The sequence below is a fragment of the Mauremys mutica genome, chromosome 2 (genome assembly GCF_020497125.1).
Source record: "Mauremys mutica isolate MM-2020 ecotype Southern chromosome 2, ASM2049712v1, whole genome shotgun sequence".
Taxonomy (NCBI): domain Eukaryota; kingdom Metazoa; phylum Chordata; order Testudines; family Geoemydidae; genus Mauremys; species Mauremys mutica.
Window position 1 is genome coordinate 277,247,379 of NC_059073.1, and position 19,718 is coordinate 277,267,096.

General features: G+C 47.0%; 1 protein-coding gene across 1 annotated transcript; it reads left to right on the plus strand.

The window, feature by feature from the left end:
* The first annotated feature begins 593 nt into the window (after window positions 1-593).
* SHH (sonic hedgehog signaling molecule) lies at window positions 594-16,051 on the plus strand. Its single transcript, XM_045006160.1, has 3 exons — window positions 594-1,118; window positions 6,191-6,452; window positions 13,661-16,051. The coding sequence occupies exons 1-3, from the start codon at window positions 810-812 to the stop codon at window positions 14,374-14,376; spliced, it is 1,287 nt and encodes a 428-aa protein (XP_044862095.1). The 5' UTR covers window positions 594-809; the 3' UTR covers window positions 14,377-16,051.
* The last annotated feature ends 3,667 nt before the right edge of the window (window positions 16,052-19,718 follow it).

Genomic DNA, 19,718 nt, shown 5'->3' on the forward strand with positions numbered 1-19,718 from the left:
AAACTTTATAAAACTACCATTTTATATTTTAAAAAATACTTTTTTCCTCCCCTAATCCAGTCACTTACCTGCTGAAAAAGTAAATATATTTGAAAAGTCGTATTGCTTTCATGCAATATTGCTTTTCAATGAAAAAGAAAGATACACTTAGACGGGTTAATTTTCAAATGGTTAGTCATTTTGCCCCTGAAAGATTATTTTTCAAAGTTGTTTGATAGCCAACTTTTTATTTTATTTTAATTTAAACCCGCCCTTAAAAACTTGAAATGCAGTAAGGCAGCCTGCTAATATTTTTATTTCACAGAGACATCTGTTACTCCTGCTGACAAATGTACCACTCTGCCAAGAAAGTTTAAAAAAAAACAGCATGTAATTGATGTTATCCCAAGAAAGCGCTATCTCCACCCCTTTCGGCTCCAAGCCCTTCAGGTAAAAGAAAAAAAAATATCTTTCAAGAATTTGTTGCCTTTTTGAGGGTTAATACATCAGAAGACAAGCTTGCCTCGCCTTAGCCAATCAGAACTCGGCTCTGGCAGCTATAATATAGAACTAAAGGCAGACTCCTCTCACAAGCGTCTCTAGCCTTGCTACCATTAAAATCAGACCCTTTTTGTCTCTCGATTGCTGTCTCACGACCAAACTCCGATGTGTTCCGTTATCAGCGACCTAAAGCCTGCCATTCCAACACCTGTCTTGCTAGGGATCGGTGGATAGTATACGATTCAGAAAGCAGACAAGGACGTAGGAAGAGAGAGATCTAGAGAGACAGCCAGGGATAGACACAGAGAGCTTTGAAGTAATTGGATTCAATGGACGAAATGCTGCTGTTGACAAGAATTCTGTTGGTGGGCTTCATCTGCGTTCTTTTGGTCTCCTCTGGGCTGACTTGTGGACCAGGCAGGGGTATTGGAAAAAGGAGACACCCCAAAAAACTGACCCCTTTAGCCTATAAGCAGTTTATTCCCAATGTGGCAGAGAAGACCCTAGGGGCCAGTGGAAGATATGAAGGGAAGATCTCAAGAAACTCCGAGAGATTTAAAGAACTAACCCCAAATTACAACCCTGACATTATTTTTAAGGATGAAGAGAACACTGGAGCTGACAGACTGATGACTCAGGTAGAGCTACATAGATACATATATTTTTATTTGTTAGCATATCTGAGCAATCATAAATTAAAACGTCTTAGCATTTTTGAAAGACACCCCTGCCCCCCCCAAAAAAAACCCTCATCGGTTAGATTCATATTTAAATATCCAGTTAAGTTTGCAGGGGCATATAGCCCTAGATATATATTTGTTGGGGTTTTGTGTAATACTTACAATTATAACCTTGCCATGACGTTTCCTGTAACTTGGTTAGAGATTTCTGTTTGCATTTGTCCCCAAGCCTGCACTTTGATCAAACGAATTGTATACAGCTAAGAGGTCCCCAAGAGTGTAGTGACCGTCACGCCACTCTTTCATTATTACAAATGCAGTCATCGGCTGGTACAGCTGCTGACTTTTTTATATTTATTTTATTTTATTACCCTTCATTATTGTTGTTTGCGAGCGGATTCTAAATTTAGTACCTCTGGAGTCTTGCAGTCACAAAAGGCAGCTGAAGTCCAATCGACCATTACTCTCCTGTTTCTGTATTATATAGCTTGTATTGCAAAACCATCCTTTGCAATTGTGCCCATCAGAGCGTAAATATATTGATATTTCTTTAAGGATGCTCGCCACCAATGCTCTGGTACTTCCAAATGGGAGGGACTTGCAACTTATCAGCATTGCATCACTTCTGTTTTAAAAATCAGATGGCACAAGGTTTACAGCTGGATAAATATTGAATCGGGAGTGGAATCAGAATGCGGAACCACTGTATGCAAAAAATAAACCCTCCCAATCAGCCACATTATTATAATAAATATTGTTATTGCTCACGGAGAGATAGGTGAAAGCAATTAGTCTCCCAGTTCTAGAGTTTTTGAAACTGCATGGAATCTAGATGCCATCTAGACACTGGAAATGGGTTTCTCCCAAATATAGGTCAACAGCCTCTCCCGCCCCCTTCCCACTATTAATGTATTTAAGTCCCTCCTTCAGTGCTATAATATACTCGGCTGCAAGAATCGCGTTGAAGATGGGAAGAATTTCCTAAACTCTCCCCTTTGCCTCGGCTTGATTTTCCGCACGTTTACTAGATTTATTTGGGCGAGGGACGTGTCTCCTCCAATCTCCTCCCGACCACCTTAAATCTTACTGTACCTATGAGTGTTGACGCGCGCGCCTCTGCCAGATAGAAGCGCGAGCCTCAATTAAATATGCACAGGCCACGGTGCAGAGCATGTTGTGTAGAGAGTTCCCAGTCCAATTCGATAGCAGCGTTAATCTCGCCTCCTAATGCAAAAGAAAGGCAAGTGAGAGAGGGCTGGCTGATGACTATTGTGGCATGCATTGTAAGATCCAGTCCCTCTTATAGCCCTCGGTCATCCTCCCTTGCTGAAAAGATGCAAGACAGTGTAGCTGTGCGACAAGTCAGACACATCTCGCATTTTCAGCTCCACTTACTCCTCTTTTATCGATCGCAACGGCTAGGATTTCAGTTTGTATCCTTTTTAATACGGCAAATGCTGCTGCTGCTGCTGCTGCTAGGAAGCCCCAGGAAAAAAAGAAGACGTGCTTTTGTGTGTGTGTGCGTGTGTGTAATTAGACACACACACACACACACCAGACTCATGAAAGAGCAAATGAAGCTTAGGTGTAGAGAGGAAGAGAGAGAGAGAGAGAGAGCCAGACATAGATTGAAATACAGAGGGAAAGAGATGGAGACCCACAGAGGAAGGGAAAATGTGTGATGGTGGTTTTTTTTAAAGGGGGGGGTGGGCTGAAGTGGGGGAGACCCCAGCATGTGTGGTAGTGTCTCCTGTCTCCTCTACCGCAGCCTTGGAGGTGCCTTGTCTCGCTAGCTGCCCTTCCCTGGGAATACAGAGCCTTCTACATGGCTTGCCACTCTCGCTGCAATAGCTGGCAGCATTTGAACTTCTGACCTTCTGTCAACTTCCCTCAGACGAACGAAACGAAAACAAATACTTTTTCCTTCAGTGACTATTCTCGTTCCTTACACACACAAAAAAAAGGGGGGGGGGGTAGATAACACCGCTCAGCCTCATAGCACAGCTTAGGTACCACACCAAAATAAGAGATCAACGTCTGGCTGCAGCTTCATTACTGAACCCCCTTTGGGGACCAAGAGAGGGGAGAAAGGGACATCGGTGATTGCATAATGATATTGGGGGAGGGGAGAGGAAGGGACAGGAGTGATCTCATAACCCTGGCTGGGGCTGGGGAGAGGTAATGGGGTGATTGAACAGTAGTGATCCTAGAGCAACGTTCGGGGTGGGTTGGAGGGGGAATTGCTCGGTGGTCTTCCAATAACAATATTGTAGGGAGGTGGTGGAAAACTGCCGCTGACATCAGAATTCCCTCATATTGCAACCCTACAACGAGCTGGGCCAATCTCTTTCTTTCTCTTTCAATCAGCAACCTCTTGTTCTGTTAAATTCAAGCCTTTAAATGCCTGCTTCACAAGCCCTTCAACCATGGAAAGCTCTTCCCTGAATGGAATTGTTAAACTTTCGGAATCGTTGCTGAATGCATTAGCGGCTAGTTAATATTAACTTAAGAAGGGAAAAAACGCAAACAGAGCTAGGTAAGTCAGGTTCTTAACTTTGCAGGTGAAAACAGCAGTTTGCTGAACCCCCCCCCCCCACACACACACACACACCCACCCAACCATTGGCTGGATCTGTGAAAGAGATAAGGGAGCCAGGTCAATATGATAAAGCTGGAATTTGTATGAAATAAAATAGAAATCTAGTGCCATACAGGCACACAACCGGTGCATGATGTGCGGAATTTGGAGATCAACTTGGCATTTAGGAAGCCCACCGGGTTGTTTACACTGACAGGTACCTGTTAAGTGTTTCCTTCAAGCAATTCATTTGTGAAGAGATTAGGGGCTGGCAGGAGAGGGCTTGTTGAACAACTTTGCCTCCACACAAAGCGTTAGTGGAGGCAGCCCTGCTGAGTTTCACGGTGGCTGAACAGAATTGGGCTTGATTTGTGGCACACGACCCAATGAATTAATAAATAGTCTGGCCTTCACGGCTTTTGACTCTGACAATCCAGCCCAGCCAATATAAAAGGAAGGAAAGTCCTTTAGTAGGTCGTTCCTTTCCCTTTTATTTTGCCAGAGAGACTTTAGCTCGTATTTATAGGGGAAGGAGCTGGAATAGCAAACCCGCCTCGTCTACTCTCCTCCCTGCTTGTTTTCTTAGTTATAGAATAACATGGCTTTAGACTGCTGTGCAGCTAAGGGCTTTCTCCTTGTCAGTGGCCTAAAACGTTGACTGTTTCGCCTTTTTCTCACAGTATATCTGCGAGAGAGAAATTCACAAGCTAAACTTCCTTATGGATTTCTGCTTTTCCTAGACTAACGTCACCTTAAAGACCAAACAATCAGCTCTTTCCATAAAAATGTGAAGTCACATGGAACAATCGGCCAGGGAGTCCAAAGTGGACTCACCAAGGCACTTTATATTTAACTGCCACCGAAGTATTGCGAGAGTATCTCTTTATGGCTGTAATATACGCGCTGGAACTTTCCTGTTGAGCAATCCGGTCACGTACCTAAAAGTAGTGTAGCAGGAATCATGCAAGCTTCCCCCCCCCCTTCTGGGAGCTGTGAAAAGAACCTTTGTGGTGTGTTATTTTACATATTGATAACGTTTTGGGTGAGTCCTCCTGGAGAAAGCCAAACATCCCTACCCACCTGATGCGTTTGCCTTTAGCTTTACTCAATTGCAGATATTTGTTTGACTGCAACAGTCAAATATCCATATCGTGAAACGGGTTTGTCCTTTTTAAAAAAAAAATTAGCTGGCCACATGCTGTAGTCTCACATTTGCAAATGTGCCTGAAGTGTATATTGCTTTTCTAATCCTCAGTGGGTGTGGATGGGAGCTGACCTTTTTCTAGGGCTCATTGATTCATGCAGAGCAGTATTCTATTTAAACTCGGGGATGTGATAAGAATCTACCCAAACTTTTCGTACTTTCTTTAGAATGATCTCCTCGCTCCGTCCTCCCTCTCTGCCCCTTCTTTACACGTGTGTCCATAACCTCTTACAATTTCTCGCCGAACTGCCGGGTCCTGCATAGTAAATTTCATAAAACCAAGAAAACATAAGGGAAAGGAGCTAGTTAAAGGAAATAGAAAGTTAATCAGGTGGCAGCGGTCTATAGCGTTAAAAGAATGTGGCACTCCATATAAAGAATGCTTGTGGTCACTCCCGGTTTCCTATTCTACGACAGCGCACCTCTGGGGTTGTTGGTTTTTAACATTGCTATCAACTTGATCCCTCTCTGCTTTTCATTCTTTTCCCTAAGAGATATCGGCTGGGCTTGCTCTTATATCTACACGTATGCATATTTCAAGCAGGATGAGTGTTTCTAGCCCAGGCTGGTCTAAGGACTCTACTGAGTGATCTGCGAAGGGAAAACTCCTTCTAGCACAGAAAGGCTGTTAACGCGTATTGAGACCCTTTTCATCACCGACTTAAGTTGAAAAGACCCGGAGAGAGATTGCAGGGGGAAATATTTGGCTCCCAGATGTATGGCAAGTGTTTGTCTTTTGGAAAACTTTACTCTGCTCCCATCAGTGTGAAAATGCACGTCTTAGTTGGAAGAATGAGGAGAGCTCATGCCATGCTTCTGACACTCACACAGGTTGCAGGCTGTAAGGAGCTGAGCGAGCGGTTGAAAGAATGGTTATAGCTCGACCTCACTCCGTATTGTCCGGGCTTCAACCTTCTCGGCACCGACCTCACTTTACTTCCTGCATCAGACTAGCAGGCTTGGCCATTAGGTATCCGAGAAGCTTTGCAATTCCCCCAGGCTGGCCCCTTGCACGGATATATAGGGCGAAGTCACCAGGAGTTTTGCCCTTGACTTCAGTGATAGTGGGCCCAGGATCGGAGTTTACTGACAGCATAGCTCAGGCTTTGTCCATAGTCTTTAACTCTTGACATGCGAGGTGTGTGTTATTTTGAATGGGGGTTGGGGGGTCAGTGGCCAGGGAGTGCTGTCTGAATGCCGCAGTGCCCGTGCAATGCGTGTGCCCCTCGTGTGCCCCTGTCCCTGCAGAGATGCAAAGACAAGCTGAACGCCCTGGCGATCTCGGTGATGAACCAGTGGCCCGGAGTGAAGCTGAGGGTGACCGAGGGATGGGATGAAGATGGGCACCACTCCGAGGAGTCGCTGCATTACGAGGGCCGGGCCGTGGACATCACCACCTCGGACAGGGACCGCAGCAAGTACGGCATGCTGGCGCGGCTGGCGGTGGAGGCTGGCTTCGACTGGGTCTACTACGAGTCCAAGGCCCACATCCACTGCTCCGTCAAAGCAGGTAAGGCCGGCAGCCGAGCGGCTGGCACCCCAGCACCCCGGTAAGGACGGTGGGACCCAGGCCTGACAGGTTGGACCCTAGGGGAGAATAAAAGTATCCCAGCAACCGGGGGTGTGAACCCCCCTAAGGCAGCCACTGAAGGGGTACAGCATCACTGGGGGCCTAGGAGGGGAGGGGCACTCCCCATGGCTGAGCCCTGGGGCGGCTGCTGCTTGCGGGGCTGCCCAGAGGATTCAGGGGCCCCCTTCCAGTAAAAAAAGTTGCAATACTATATTCTCCTGGGGGGCCCTAGGGGCCTGGGGCAAATTGCCCCACTTTCCCTCTGGGCGGCCCTGGCTGCTTGTGCCAAGCGCAGGTTGCATCCGAACCGGGCACTTGACCTGCGGGAGGATGCGGTTATCGGGCCATCGCTTTGCATCGCGGCTGGGCGGCAGTGGGAGCCCGGGCGGGGCGGGGGCTTCTCTTCCCATTTAACTGATTTCGAGCCAGACATTTATGAGCCAGCCTCGTCCTGTGCTTCTCTGCCTACGTAGGAGGGGGCTATTAGGAGGACAGTGTAGCTTTAGAGTGGAGTTTACAGAGGCAGGGGGAAAACCCTCGTTCCGATCACAGTGACAAGCTGGGCAGAGAACTGATTCGGATATGAATCCGGTTCTCTAGCTCTCTCGCTCTGGTGCGGGTGGGACGAATGCATGCCATGTATCTGACGTGCCAGGTGCCTCTATAGCCCTAGATTAATCATAAGGATGCAAAAACCTGCAGCCATCTCCACCACTTTGTTACAGTATTGGTCCCCTCCCGCCCCGCCTGAGCCCACAGCTCTGCAAAATAACAGTCGTCCCCCGGCATTTATTCTTTTCTAAATCCACATAGTATCTTACAAACAAATATCGTGACCATTTAAAAACATCTAGCTGGCTGCACTCCCCGAAGTCTAGTAATATTACTATTGCCAAAAGGACCTGCTAATGTGCGCAGAAAAAGAAAATTAATGCCATTCATGGCTTAATCTGTAGCCTCTAGGAAACCCCAGGATTTTTTCCCCTGTGCTTACAACGCCACATGCTGTTTCAACAAAGGAATAACTTGCTAACAATAAATCGCGAAATTTGAAACTTCGTTTCTGCGCATAAATTGGCGCTTTTAGCAAAACTGTTAACAGTGCATCGCAGAAGAGCTGGGTTTTTCACCTCTAAGTGTTTGTTGCATAGCATCTAAACTGTATTTTAATAGCCTCTTTTAGCCAAGAAACACTTTTAAAGTGTCAAGAAATACTTAGTTGTGAAAGAAAATAATTACTCTCTCTCTAAATATATCTGTTTGCTTAGAAGTAAGGTAACTAGGGGCCTGATCCTGCTCCCATTCAAAGCAATGGCAAGACTTCCATTGACTCTACTGGGAGCAGATCAGACCCCTTAACCAGCTTTACATTCCTGGGCTGATGAAGAACAACACTTCTCTGGCTAATGCAGGCTTTACATTCAGTCTGTGATATTGCTTTGGTTAATCTTCTGGTCTCATTTAGCCAAAGAAATCGCTACAAAGTTGCTAGTGATATTAAATGTCCTTTTTTATAGTAAAGATATGCTCAGCTCAAGGTGTCTGTTTGTGATGCACAGTAACCTTATTCCAAATGAACATAATCCAACTCCATGTATATTTCATAGGAGACGAATAATTCCAAGAGAACAAATCTACTCATTAAAATTCCACACACACTTGGAGGTTTGGGGTAATATTTAGTGCATGTCAGGCAGGGTCGTGTGACTGTACTACACGGGCTTCAAGAGAGCAGGCTTGAATTCCGCCAGCTAACTCTGATTTCAAATTGTCAAAACCTCGTTTCATGACAGAGAATCTTATGAGAAGATTAAACCCTATAATTCCAGGCAGGAAGATTCTTTATCTAGATCTCTGTTTGCAAAAAGTATGATCCCGGAGATTGGAATGCAAAGAAGAGTTCCCCCAAGGTCTGAATTATTGTCATCAGGACAGAGAAGAGAGGCTGGGGTGGAAAAAGGGACATTGATAATGGGCTACTGCAAGTATTTAGAGCAAGCTCCTACATTTAAAATTCAAATACACATCTTGAGTGTCTTGGAAAAGTGGCTCTGCTGTGCAAATAGTGCTTGGAAGGTCCTGGTTTTTTGGAGAGTATGTGTGTGAATTGGCACATAGGGTTTCTGCACCTGAACAAATAGGGGGAGGAGGGCGGGGGGAAGAAGCTGGGAAAAAAATGGAAGTGTCCTCTCTTCCAAGAGTGTCTGCATTTATTACATGAATCAGAATGACAATGCTGATCCTTTATTGGATTTTAATTAGAGAACCCAAACAGCACAGCTCAAAGCAGCAGATTTTCACACCTCTGCCAATTCACTGGCATGTTTGTAGAGTTGCTACACTACTAGATCTATTCATCAAGCCCCTGAATATGCAAACAAAGCTCAAGCAAGAGCTTTACTCGGGGCTTGTACTAAGGTGTAGTTTGCTAGGAAAGGACTCTACATAAAGCGCATAGCTCGTTTGTTGCCATGTTCTCAGTGAAGAGGCCGTGGAGATCTTGCTGTTCCATTTCTGAAGCACAAGTGATAAAGTCGTTAGCAAATCAATAACATTCTAATTTTCGCCCTTCCTGTCCTTCCTGAGAAAGTCATTAGGAGACTCTCCAAGTGTTTATTTAAATCATAATAGCTTATGCACCAGCTCCAGAGGCACAAAAATAAAATCTGTATCTGTGGTCTTACAACTTTTAGGTGGGGGGAAATTACTTGGACTAGAAATTGGCACACTCAGTAACTGGGAGAAAACTGCAGTGAAATCAAGGGAGGGAGCAAGAATGGAAATAAATTTTATCAAATGCCCTGGCTACAGTGGAATACTATGGCTGTAGCCGAATACACAAAAATGTAACTAGGGTGTTCAGGAACACGCAGGACTCACTAGGTGAAATTCCAGACTCTATGCTATAGAAGAGGACAGAATAGACAGTCATACCGTTCCCTTCTGGCCTGAAAATCTTTTAAATTTCTACATAGTATAGTAATATTTCCAAGGACAGAGAATTCAAATCCATAAATGTGGGGTGATCTTGTTTTTAAAATGGCTAGAATTTTTCTGACGGACTAATAATGAGGCAGTGGTGACAGAATAACCAAGAGCCCCAAAATTTAGGCTCAGGTTAAAACTTAGCCCCAATGACTATCCTGTCCTTGTGCATAAAGTAGAGGGTGTTTTAAGGTTAGGCAGGGGGCTGGGGGAGCATACACTCCTGATCTGGGCTGCACAGGGTGTGGGTGTGTGTGGGTGTGTGCACGCGCGCACGCGCACACACAGAATCCTCACCTGGTGTGTGGGCACAGAGACTGCTGCGAGGGAGTGCTCAGAAGTTCCTAAGGCAATGAGAGGCAGGAGGGTCTAGTGGATAAGGGCTTGTCTACACCTAAAATACAACAGCGGCACTGCTGTGGCACCTCAGTATAAATATTACCTATGCCCATGGGAGGGGTTCTCCTATCAGGGTAGGTACTACACCTCCCTAAGAGGCGGTAGTTATGGCAATGGAAGAATTCTTCCATCCCCCTAGCACTGTCTACCCCAGGCGTTAGGCTGATAAAACTACATCACTCGGGTGTGGATTTTTCACAGCCCTCAGAGACACAGCTATGTCTAAGTAAGTTCCTAGTGTAGACCAGTCCTAAGGCCAGGGGTGTGAAAAAAATATCCCGACTAACAAGAATTTTACCGACAAAAAGTGCGGGTGTGGACAGCAGTTTGTTGGTGGAAGATGCTCTCTCGTTGGGGGTGGTTTAATTTTGCCAGCAGGAGAGCTCTGTCCTGCAGCAAAGAGTGGCTACACTGTGTACCTTACAGCGGCCAGCCATGCCATGTAAGGTGCGAAGCGTAGACCTTGCCTAAGAGTCAGGAGCCCTGGGAGCTAAGTCTAGCTCTACCATTGACTTGCTAGGTGACATTAAGCCAGTCACTTCACTTCTCTGTGCCTCCGATTCCCCTTCTGCCCTTTGGTTTTGGCTGAATTAGATCCGGTCTACACTACAGACCTAGATCGGTATAAATACCGACCTAACCCCCCGTGTAGACAGTGCTCTTGGTGGGAGAGCTTGACGCAGCTAATGCCTTTCAGGGAGGTGAATTAACTACGCCAACGGGAGAGCTGTCTCCTAGCAGCGTAGTGTCCTCATTGAAGCACTACAGCTGCTGCGCCAATGCACTGTTTTACATGTAAACTTGCCCTTACACTGTCTATGAATCGGCAGCACAACTTTGGCGAGTGCAGACACTTGCTAAGTGACAGAAGAGCGTCTCCCATCACTGTAGTTAATCCACCACTCAGAGGCAATAGCTAGGTCCACAGAATTCTTCTGTCAACAGGCAGGTCTACAGTACAGCCTGAGTTGATATAACTTACATCACTCAGGGGTGTGAAAAAGCCCCCCCTCCCCGGAGCAACACAAGTTTTGTGCTGTCCACACAGGTGCTATGTCGGCGGGAGACACAGCTTCCGCTTCTCGCTGGAATGGAGTAATTATGCTGATGGGAGAGCACTCTCCTGTCAGCATAGCGCGTCTTCACCAGATGCAGTACAACGGTGCAGCAGCGCCAATGGAGCATAGTAGTGTAGACTTATCCAACCTAGCAGCATCTATCCCAGGGGGTTAGGTCAGTTTAACTATGTCGCTCCGGGGTGTGATTTTGTCATAGCCCTAAGCAGTGTAGCTAGGTCACCCTAAATTGTAAACGTGCACAGTTTAACTATGAACTTTTCTACTGGGGAAATTGACTGGAATAAACTATTCCACTTGGACTTGATATTGCAGAATAAATGTAATTTTATTCCAGAATATAAACTCCACTTTGGAAGTGCACTAATTATTCAGGATTAAAGTATCTTTCTTTCCAGAGTAGTGTCCACATGGGGAGCTATTCTGGAATAGTTACTGCAGAATAGGTCATTTTGCAATAGCTATTCTGGTCACTTTCCCCCATGTAGACAAGGCAACATTAATTTTGAAAGGGATCCAGTTAAATTGGCCCAACCTCCATCTAGTGCAGGGATCGGCAACCTTTGGCACACGGCTCACCAGGGTAAGCACCCTGGCGGGCCGGTTTGTTTACCTGCTGCGTCCGCAATGGGGGCTGTGGGAAGCTGTGTGGGCTGAGGGATATGCTGGCCACCACTTCCCACAGCCCCCATTGGCCTGGAGCGGCAATCTGCAGCCAGTGGGAGCCACGATCGGCCGAACCTGCGGACGCGGCAGGTAAACAAACCGGCCTGGCCCGCCAGGGTAAGCACCCTGGCGAGCCGCGTGCCAAAGGTTGCCGATCCCTGATCTAGTGTAAACCACTTACACTGTTTTAAGTGTTAGCTTATATTGAGTTAGCTTCAGCTTCAACTGGATGATTGCCCGTTCTGTTCATTCCTCTGAAGCAATGGGATTGGCCACTGTCGGAAGAGAGGATATTGGTCTACCATTGGTCTGACCCAGTATGGTTGTTCTTATGTTCTTTGTAATGTAAGTGCAGCTACAAAGGGGGCTGCTCCACTTTCACAAGATCAGTTTTTATTACTTTAGTGAAAGTGGAGCACTTTTCTAGACAAGGCTTTAACTGTCTTGTCTAGTTAGACTGTGAACTCCTTGGGGTAGGGGCTGTCTCTGGTGATGTGTATATCTGATGCCTAGCACCAGGGGGGCTTGGGACCTCTACACACTACTGTACTATTACTAATGGAGGAAGTGTGTGTGGGAGGGTGCACAAACTCCTAGGAGAGGAAGGGGTTCACAGCCACTAACCTGAGCTGGAAAGGTGGCATGCAAAGGCCAGTGCTATAAACGTGTGCACTGAAACTCAACCTGAGGCATGGAATGCAGACAACTCCTAACCTGGGGATCTAGGGAGGAGGAGTAGGACACTGGCTAGACAGAGAATGTATGTCTTATGGGAGAGGAGATGGGGGGACTGTGGGATGCAGAGAGCCCCTGTCCTTGGTTCTGGTGTGGGGGAGATGCAGAGAGTCCCTGTCCCTGGCTCTATGGGGGGGGGGGCGGGATGCAGAGAGGCCCTGGCTAGATTGTGTGTTGGGACAAGAAATGAAGCCAACCCATAGGCTGAAAGGATGGGATGCAGAGCAGCTGGCCTGATGCCTGTGTGTAGGATGCAAACAGTGAAGGTTGCAGGGGGTGGGGGTGCAGAGAGCCCCTGCCCTTGGCTCTGTAGGGGGCGGGGGGGATACAGAGAGTCCAGGGTGGGGCAGGGCCGGGTGCAGAAGAACGGGAGCGGGGCGCAGAGAGTCTGGCGGGGGGGGGGCGGGTGCAGAGGGTGGGGGGGGCGGGTGCAGAAGAACGGGAGCGGGGCGCAGAGTCTGGCGGGGAGGGGGGACGGGTGCAGAGTGCCGGGGGGGGGGGGCGGGTGCAGAAGAACAGAAGCGGGGCGCAGAGAGTCAGGCGGGGGGGGGCGCAGAGTGTAGGGGGGGGGCGGGTGCAGAAGAACAGGAGCGGGGCGCAGAGAGTCTGGCGGGGGGGGGGGGGAGGGCGCAGAGTGCCGGGGGGGGGGCGGGTGCACCAGAACAGCAGCGGGGCGCCGAGAGTCTGGCGGGGGGGGGGGGGGGTCCAAGTGGGGGGGGGGGCGGGTGCAGAAGAACGGGCGCGGGGCGCCGAGAGCCCGGTGGGGGTGGGGGGCGGGTGCAGAAGAACGGGAGCGGGGCGCAGAGAGTCTGGCGGGGGGGGGCGCAGAGTGCGGGGGGGGCGGGTGCAGAAGAACGGGAGCGGGGCGCACAGAGCCCGGTGGGGGTGGGGGGCGGGTGCAGAAGAACGGGAGCGGGGCGCAGAGAGTCTGGCGGGGGGGGGGCGCAGAGTGCGGGGGGGGGCGGGTGCAGAAGAACGGGAGCGGGGCGCAGAGAGCCCGGGGGGGGGGGGGGGCGGGTGCAGAAGAACGGGAGCGGGGCGCAGAGAGTCTGGCGGGGGGGGGGGGCGCAGAGTGCGGGGGGGGCGGGTGCAGAAGAACGGGAGCGGGGCGCAGAGAGCCCGGTGGGGGTGGGGGGCGGGTGCAGAAGAACGGGAGCGGGGCGCAGAGAGTCTGGCGGGGGGGGGTGCAGAGAGCCCGGCGGGGGCGGGGAGGGCGCAGAGAGCCCGGCCCGGGCCCCCCTCCGTCCGGCCCCGGCTCTAACCCGTGCGCCTCTCTCGCCCGCACAGAGAACTCGGTGGCCGCCAAGTCGGGCGGCTGCTTCCCGGGCTCGGCCACGGTGCACCTGGAGCAGGGCGGCACGAAGCGCGTGCGGGACCTGAGCCCCGGGGACCGCGTGCTGGCGGCGGACGCGCAGGGCCGGCTGCTCTACAGCGACTTCCTGGCCTTCCTGGACCGCGAGCAGGGCGCCCCCAAGCTCTTCTACGTGATCGAGACGCGGCAGCCGCGCGCCCGCCTGCTGCTCACCGCCGCCCACCTGCTCTTCGTGGCGCCCCCGCGCAACCACTCCCAGCCCGAGCCCGAGCCCGAGCCCGCCCGCCGCCGCGCCCTCTTCGCCAGCCGCGTGCGGCCGGGCCAGCGGGTCTACGTGCTGGGCGAGGGCGGCCGGCGGCTGCTGCCCGCCGCGGTGCACAGCGTCTCCCTGCGGGAGGAGGCCTCGGGCGCCTACGCCCCGCTCACGGCCCAGGGCACCATCCTCATCAACCGGGTGCTGGCCTCCTGCTACGCCGTCATCGAGGAGCACAGCTGGGCGCACTGGGCCTTCGCCCCCCTGCGCCTGGCCCACGCGCTGCTGGCCGTGCTCTCCCCCGGCGCCGGCCTGCCCGAGGCGGAGCCCGCCCCGCCCGGCCTGCACTGGTACTCGCGCCTCCTCTACCGCCTCGGCAGCTGGGTGCTGGACAGTGACTCCCTGCACCCGCTGGGCATGGCCGTGCAGGCCAGCTGAGAGCAGCGCGCTGGGGAGAGACCAACTCACGGGGAGAAGAAAAGGAACCGCCTATTTTTAAGGGAGAGCACGGCTTATGACATCATCATCATCATCATCCAAATCATAATAAAGTAGGACAGTCCAAAGTAGACTATAAGGAAAACAAAGACCCCCGGGAAGTTTTGTTCTGTTTAGTTTATAAATATATTATATATATATTTTTTATTTGGTTGGTTATTTTGTTCTGTTCTCTTGGTTGTTGTTTTTCCTCCTCTCCTGGATATTTATTGGTTTGGTATTTTGAATAGATGTTTTAAAATGGATATGAACCGGACCTTCAAGAGCCTTAAGAAGCTTCTTTGATAATTTATTATCACCTGAACTGCACTCACAGGGGAAAAACGTTATTTTGTGAGGCCAAGCAAAACTGCACAGAGTCTATTTTTCTACATGTCACATCTGTCCTGACTTTCAGAAAGCAAAATTCTGTACTTTTCCCAGCCCTCCATTGCAATGCTACTTCTTTTCAGCAAGTCTAAACACAAACAGAAAAGACAAACTTCATGGGGTCATAAATTATATTTTTGTACACAGAATTGTAAATTAGATTTTTTTTGAGAGATCAATACTTAACTTGAATCACATTTCGTTTTTGAAATAGTGTAAAATATGAGAATATATTATTTTAATTTAAATAGTTTCAACTGTAACATCATTTCCTGTATTGTTTTTCATGTTTCTTAAATATTTTGCTTTGTAAAAACACCATTCGGCCACGTTCTTGGAAGTCAAGACTGTTACACAAACATTTTATTTACAAAACCGTAAGAAACTTTGTTATTTTTAACGTCCAAAAAAAAAGAAATGTATTAGAAAATAATATTTTTTAAAAAAGCGCACATGGCGGTAATTCTGTGACGAAGGAGAGGGTAGTTTGTACAGAGGGGAAAAAGGATGTTTTGCATTAATAAATTGAGAAATAACTGCTGTAAATTTACTAAAATGTATTTTTGAATATTTTGTAATAGTTTTAATAGTTTTATAGAAATAAAAATGTGCCATGCACAGTCTGGTTAGTATATAATAACTAAGAGTTCCTGGTGCAGCCCATTTTTTTTCTTTTTGCTTATTGGTTTAGGAAACGTGATACCTAAAGAAATGCCCATTGTTTTCTTTAGATTATACTTTGAATTCTGCTAAACGTATGGAAGTAACCAAATACATCACATCAGCTCTTGGGACACCTCAGATTTTTTATACTAACAGTAGAACCTCACTTATTCGCACTAATGACTGGCAGATACATTTTGGATTACTGCAGTCTGGACCAAATCTTGCCACCCTTTCTCAGGCAAAGCTCCACTGTTCCAGATTCTGTGTTCACTTAAGAACTCATCCAAAGACCACTGAAGGCAATGGGAATCTTTCCATTGACTTCTCAGAGGAATCATTGGATCATTAAAGCAAGCTAATCTGCAAGTGAACCACGGTGCCCACGAACAGCCCCAGTGACTTCTATTAGTTTGCAGAAATGGGGTTCTAAACTGATGTAAATCTGGTGCAACCACACCGACTTCAATGAGTTACTCTGGATTCACACTGCTGTAGCCAAAAGGAGAATCTGGCCAGCAGATTTCAGCGGCTGTCTTGCCTGAGTAAAGATGCAGAGATTGGAGCTTTTTTAAAATCAACAAGGAACAGAAAAAAAAACAATATTAAAAAGAAAAGTCAAGGATATTACATCACAAATATACTTTTTCATTTATTCTGATGTATTATTTAGTTATAACTATTTATGATACTTTGCAATATATTAGTAAATGTACTGGAGTGTATTCTATAAAATTAGTGATGCAATCTGAGTAATATGTGATCTCACTACTGTACTTAAGAGATGAAATCTTTGCTGAGGGTTGGGGTCTGACTACCAGGCTTTTGGTGAGAATTGTCACATGTGCTGATTAGCAAGGTGCCAGTTAGCGAGGTTCTACTGTATTTTCTGATATCTCCCTACACCTCAAAGGAAATTTTTCTATTTCTAAAAATTTTGCAAAATAGTGTGTGCATTTCAAATAAGAACACAACATAAGGGCGACTTTCCTTGAATGCCTTTTCACTTTTTCTTCAGTTTTGATTACAATTAGGATGATTACACTTAAGTTACCATTTTGCTCCAGAAGTTTAGCAAAGTCCTCCCCTGAGCTGGAAAGCAACTACCTTGCACTCAGACAGTCTTCCAAGAGGTCTGCTTGGGCTTTGAGGCTCTTGTAAGGTGGCATTCTTGGGAGGAAGAGGTTCATAATTTTTTATCCTCAAAGTATGTCCATTTCTGGAGCAGTAGTCGACTGTCATGGCTAAATTCTGATCATGTGTACCTCATGTACAATTAATTGACAATTGGATGTGCTCTCTGTCCTCTGACCATCTCTGGTTTTGTGACCTCTTTTCCCTCAGAAGTGTCTGGGGTTGTGTGTACATCGATAGCCGAACCTGGGTGTGTAAGCTCTTTATGCTCAGACTGTTGCAGTGTCTTGGAGTTGTAAACTACCTGTGTCAGAATATAGTCGTTTGTTTGGGAGGAGATTAAATCTCTTGGCCCACCATTTGTGGTGCTGTTTTGAGGCCCAATCCAGCTCTCACTGAAGTCAATGGGAGCCTCGTCATTGAATTTAATGGGCCCTTAGACAACAATCTCCTTGAGCTCAAAGTAGGACAACATCTGGGGTTTGTAAACTCTTACCTCAGAACATGGCAGTGCCTAGTCACGCTGAGCTCAGACTGTGGCAGTGTCTGAGGCTGCAGATTCTGTCTTCCTTCTTTGGCAAAGTCGGGGGCTATAATCAATCTCAGCTCAAAATGTAGCAGTATTTGGATCATAACGACTCCGGACTCAGTTTGTGGAAGTGTCTGGACACATAATCACTTCGCGACAAGACGATGAGTGGCTGAAGCTGTAATCACTTTAGGCTCATTGGCAGTGCATGGAGTTTTGCACTCTGCCCACAGAGTTTGGTCGGTCAGGGTTGTAAACTGCCACCCCGGAGTGGGATATTGCTTGAGATTGTAAACTGCCTGGCCTTACAAAGTGATGGCCTTGGGTTCGTAATGTCATCCCCGGTTCAGGCTGTGCTGTGTCAATGTCATTAGGGTTGTAAACTCTCTGCCATTAGTGTATGCTAATACATCTGGGGTTATAAATGCCCTGAGCTCAGAATATGGATATTTCTGGGTATGTAAAATATGATCTCAAAACAAATGAATTTTTAGGAGTTTTGTCCTTAATGTGGCAGTGTCTGGGCATCTAAGCTCTCTTACCAGTATCTCTGACCAGCTGCTGGGGTTTTGTAAGGCCTCTACTGTTAGACTGTGACCATGTCAAAGACTGTACTTTCTCAGAGTTCACACTGTTACAGTGTTCAGGGAGGCAGGCTATTGAACTTAAGGCATGGCTGTATCTGGGGCTGTACTATAAATCAGAAATGTTAGAGTTGAAAAAGACCTATTAGATCAGAGCCCATTCCCCTGAAAGGGTAGGACATAGTCCCCAGATATTGCTGCATTTGATCTTAGCCAGAAGGCCAAGAAGAGCTCAGAGCACTGCAGTGTGAGAGCAGCTAAGATGCTGTGTTATGTTAGGATCAACTATCTTAGCCAAGTAAAGAAACACAATGCTGTGTATTCATTGCACATTATTTCTAATGACTATATGCTCCCCTCTCACGATCCATTTATTACACCTCCTGTTGATACCTTCAGAGCTTTATGTCTTGAACACCCCTCCATCCTATGCATTAGAAGTGCTTTGTTAGATGGATCAATAGAGAATCTATGAGTAAAGCTCTCGTATGAAGGATCTACTGTCTTAACATTGTGCAAAAAGTTTAGGAAATGTCACAGTCCATTTTCAGGGTCTGAGTTTGTATAAAATGTACAAATAGTGGTGGCTACAGAATAGTTTATGACTAAATACATATCTACTACTGTTAAAATAATGTATAAGAATGTACTTGAAGCTATTATCCTTGTGCTCTGTTGTTTGAATAATTAAAGAAATTACAGAGACTTCCTGAAATGTCTGTTATGTGACAGCATTCCTATCACATACTTTCAACTAGCTGGATGTTTTTCCCCTATGACATATAAAACAGAATTTGGAGAGACCACATTTTACAAATCTCTCCCTTAAGTGCATGAATATTATGCATCCGTGTGATTTTTCACTGGAGGTGCAATGGCGCTTATGACTCATTTCAAACAAGAAAGGAATTCTAGGTGTGCCATTTGGTGCAACTATGGGAACCTTCTTTTCCCTCCATTTAATATCCATGTAAACGGTGTAATATTTACATGTGAAATACTGTATGGCTGTGCAAAAATCCCTAATTTGTCAAGCGTTTTGGGAAGAAAAATAGAACACTAGTGCATGAAGAAATGCATGCGCTTCTTAACCTGCCCCTCAAACTCAAAATGAGATATCATTCTAAGTAGCATGGGGATTTTACGTTTATTTTCATTAGTCTTAACTGATAATTCACACAACATCCAAATCTGAAATTCTTGTGTGCCAGGAATAGCAAATGAAACCAGAGGGAATTTGGGGTGCACAAGGAATGCAGGATCACAACCCCAATGCATACTAATCAGATATGTCGAGCCAACCATCATAGTAAAAGCAAGTATTTCATTTCCTAGCTGCAATCCAGTTCTGTCTCTCGCCTTCATCTTATTTATAGATAGATAGAGAGAGATATATTTAGGCTATAACTGTTTGCATCAGTCTTCCTGAGCATTTCACATCATACTAAAGTTGAATGAGAGATTTGAATCAACTGAGTTTGGTGATAATTGGATAGCAAGTTTGCAGCTCCAGCATGACATCCATTTCAATTACAATGGAAAGGAAATACAAATGAACATTTTATTTTACTCATTACTGTGAGCTATAGGGGACCAGTAGATGTTCCTAAGATGCTGAAATTCTCTCTCTAACGGTTTCAGCCTTAATCTGGTGCAAACGTAACAAAAAAAAATGGATAGTGTGCAAACCAATTGGTCCTGCATCATTAAAAGCAGTTGAACTTTGCCAGATTTTGATGGGAGCAGGAGCAGGCCCAATAAGTACCAGTAGGCTGAAATTTGTAGATGAGAGCTCTAATTTTTGGTGCCTCGATTTTTGAGTGTTAAGCTTTAGCTACATTAGGCTTGACTTTCAGGAGCACAGAACACGAATTGGATGCTCAACGGGAAGTGTCCAAAACTAAGGCTAGGCCCAAATTTTCAAACGTACGTCCCTAAAGCTGCTCCTAGTAAAATCAATGGCAAAACTCCTGACTTCAATTAGAGCCAGTCCAGTACATAAC

Coding starts and splice junctions, on each gene's coding strand:
- SHH (XM_045006160.1), top strand. CDS start 810: ATGGACGAAATGCTGCTGTTGACAAGAATTCTGTTGGTGGGCTTCATC. Junction 1,119..6,190: donor CTGACAGACTGATGACTCAG/GTAGAGCTACAT, acceptor CTGTCCCTGCAG/AGATGCAAAGACAAGCTGAA. Junction 6,453..13,660: donor CCACTGCTCCGTCAAAGCAG/GTAAGGCCGGCA, acceptor TCGCCCGCACAG/AGAACTCGGTGGCCGCCAAG.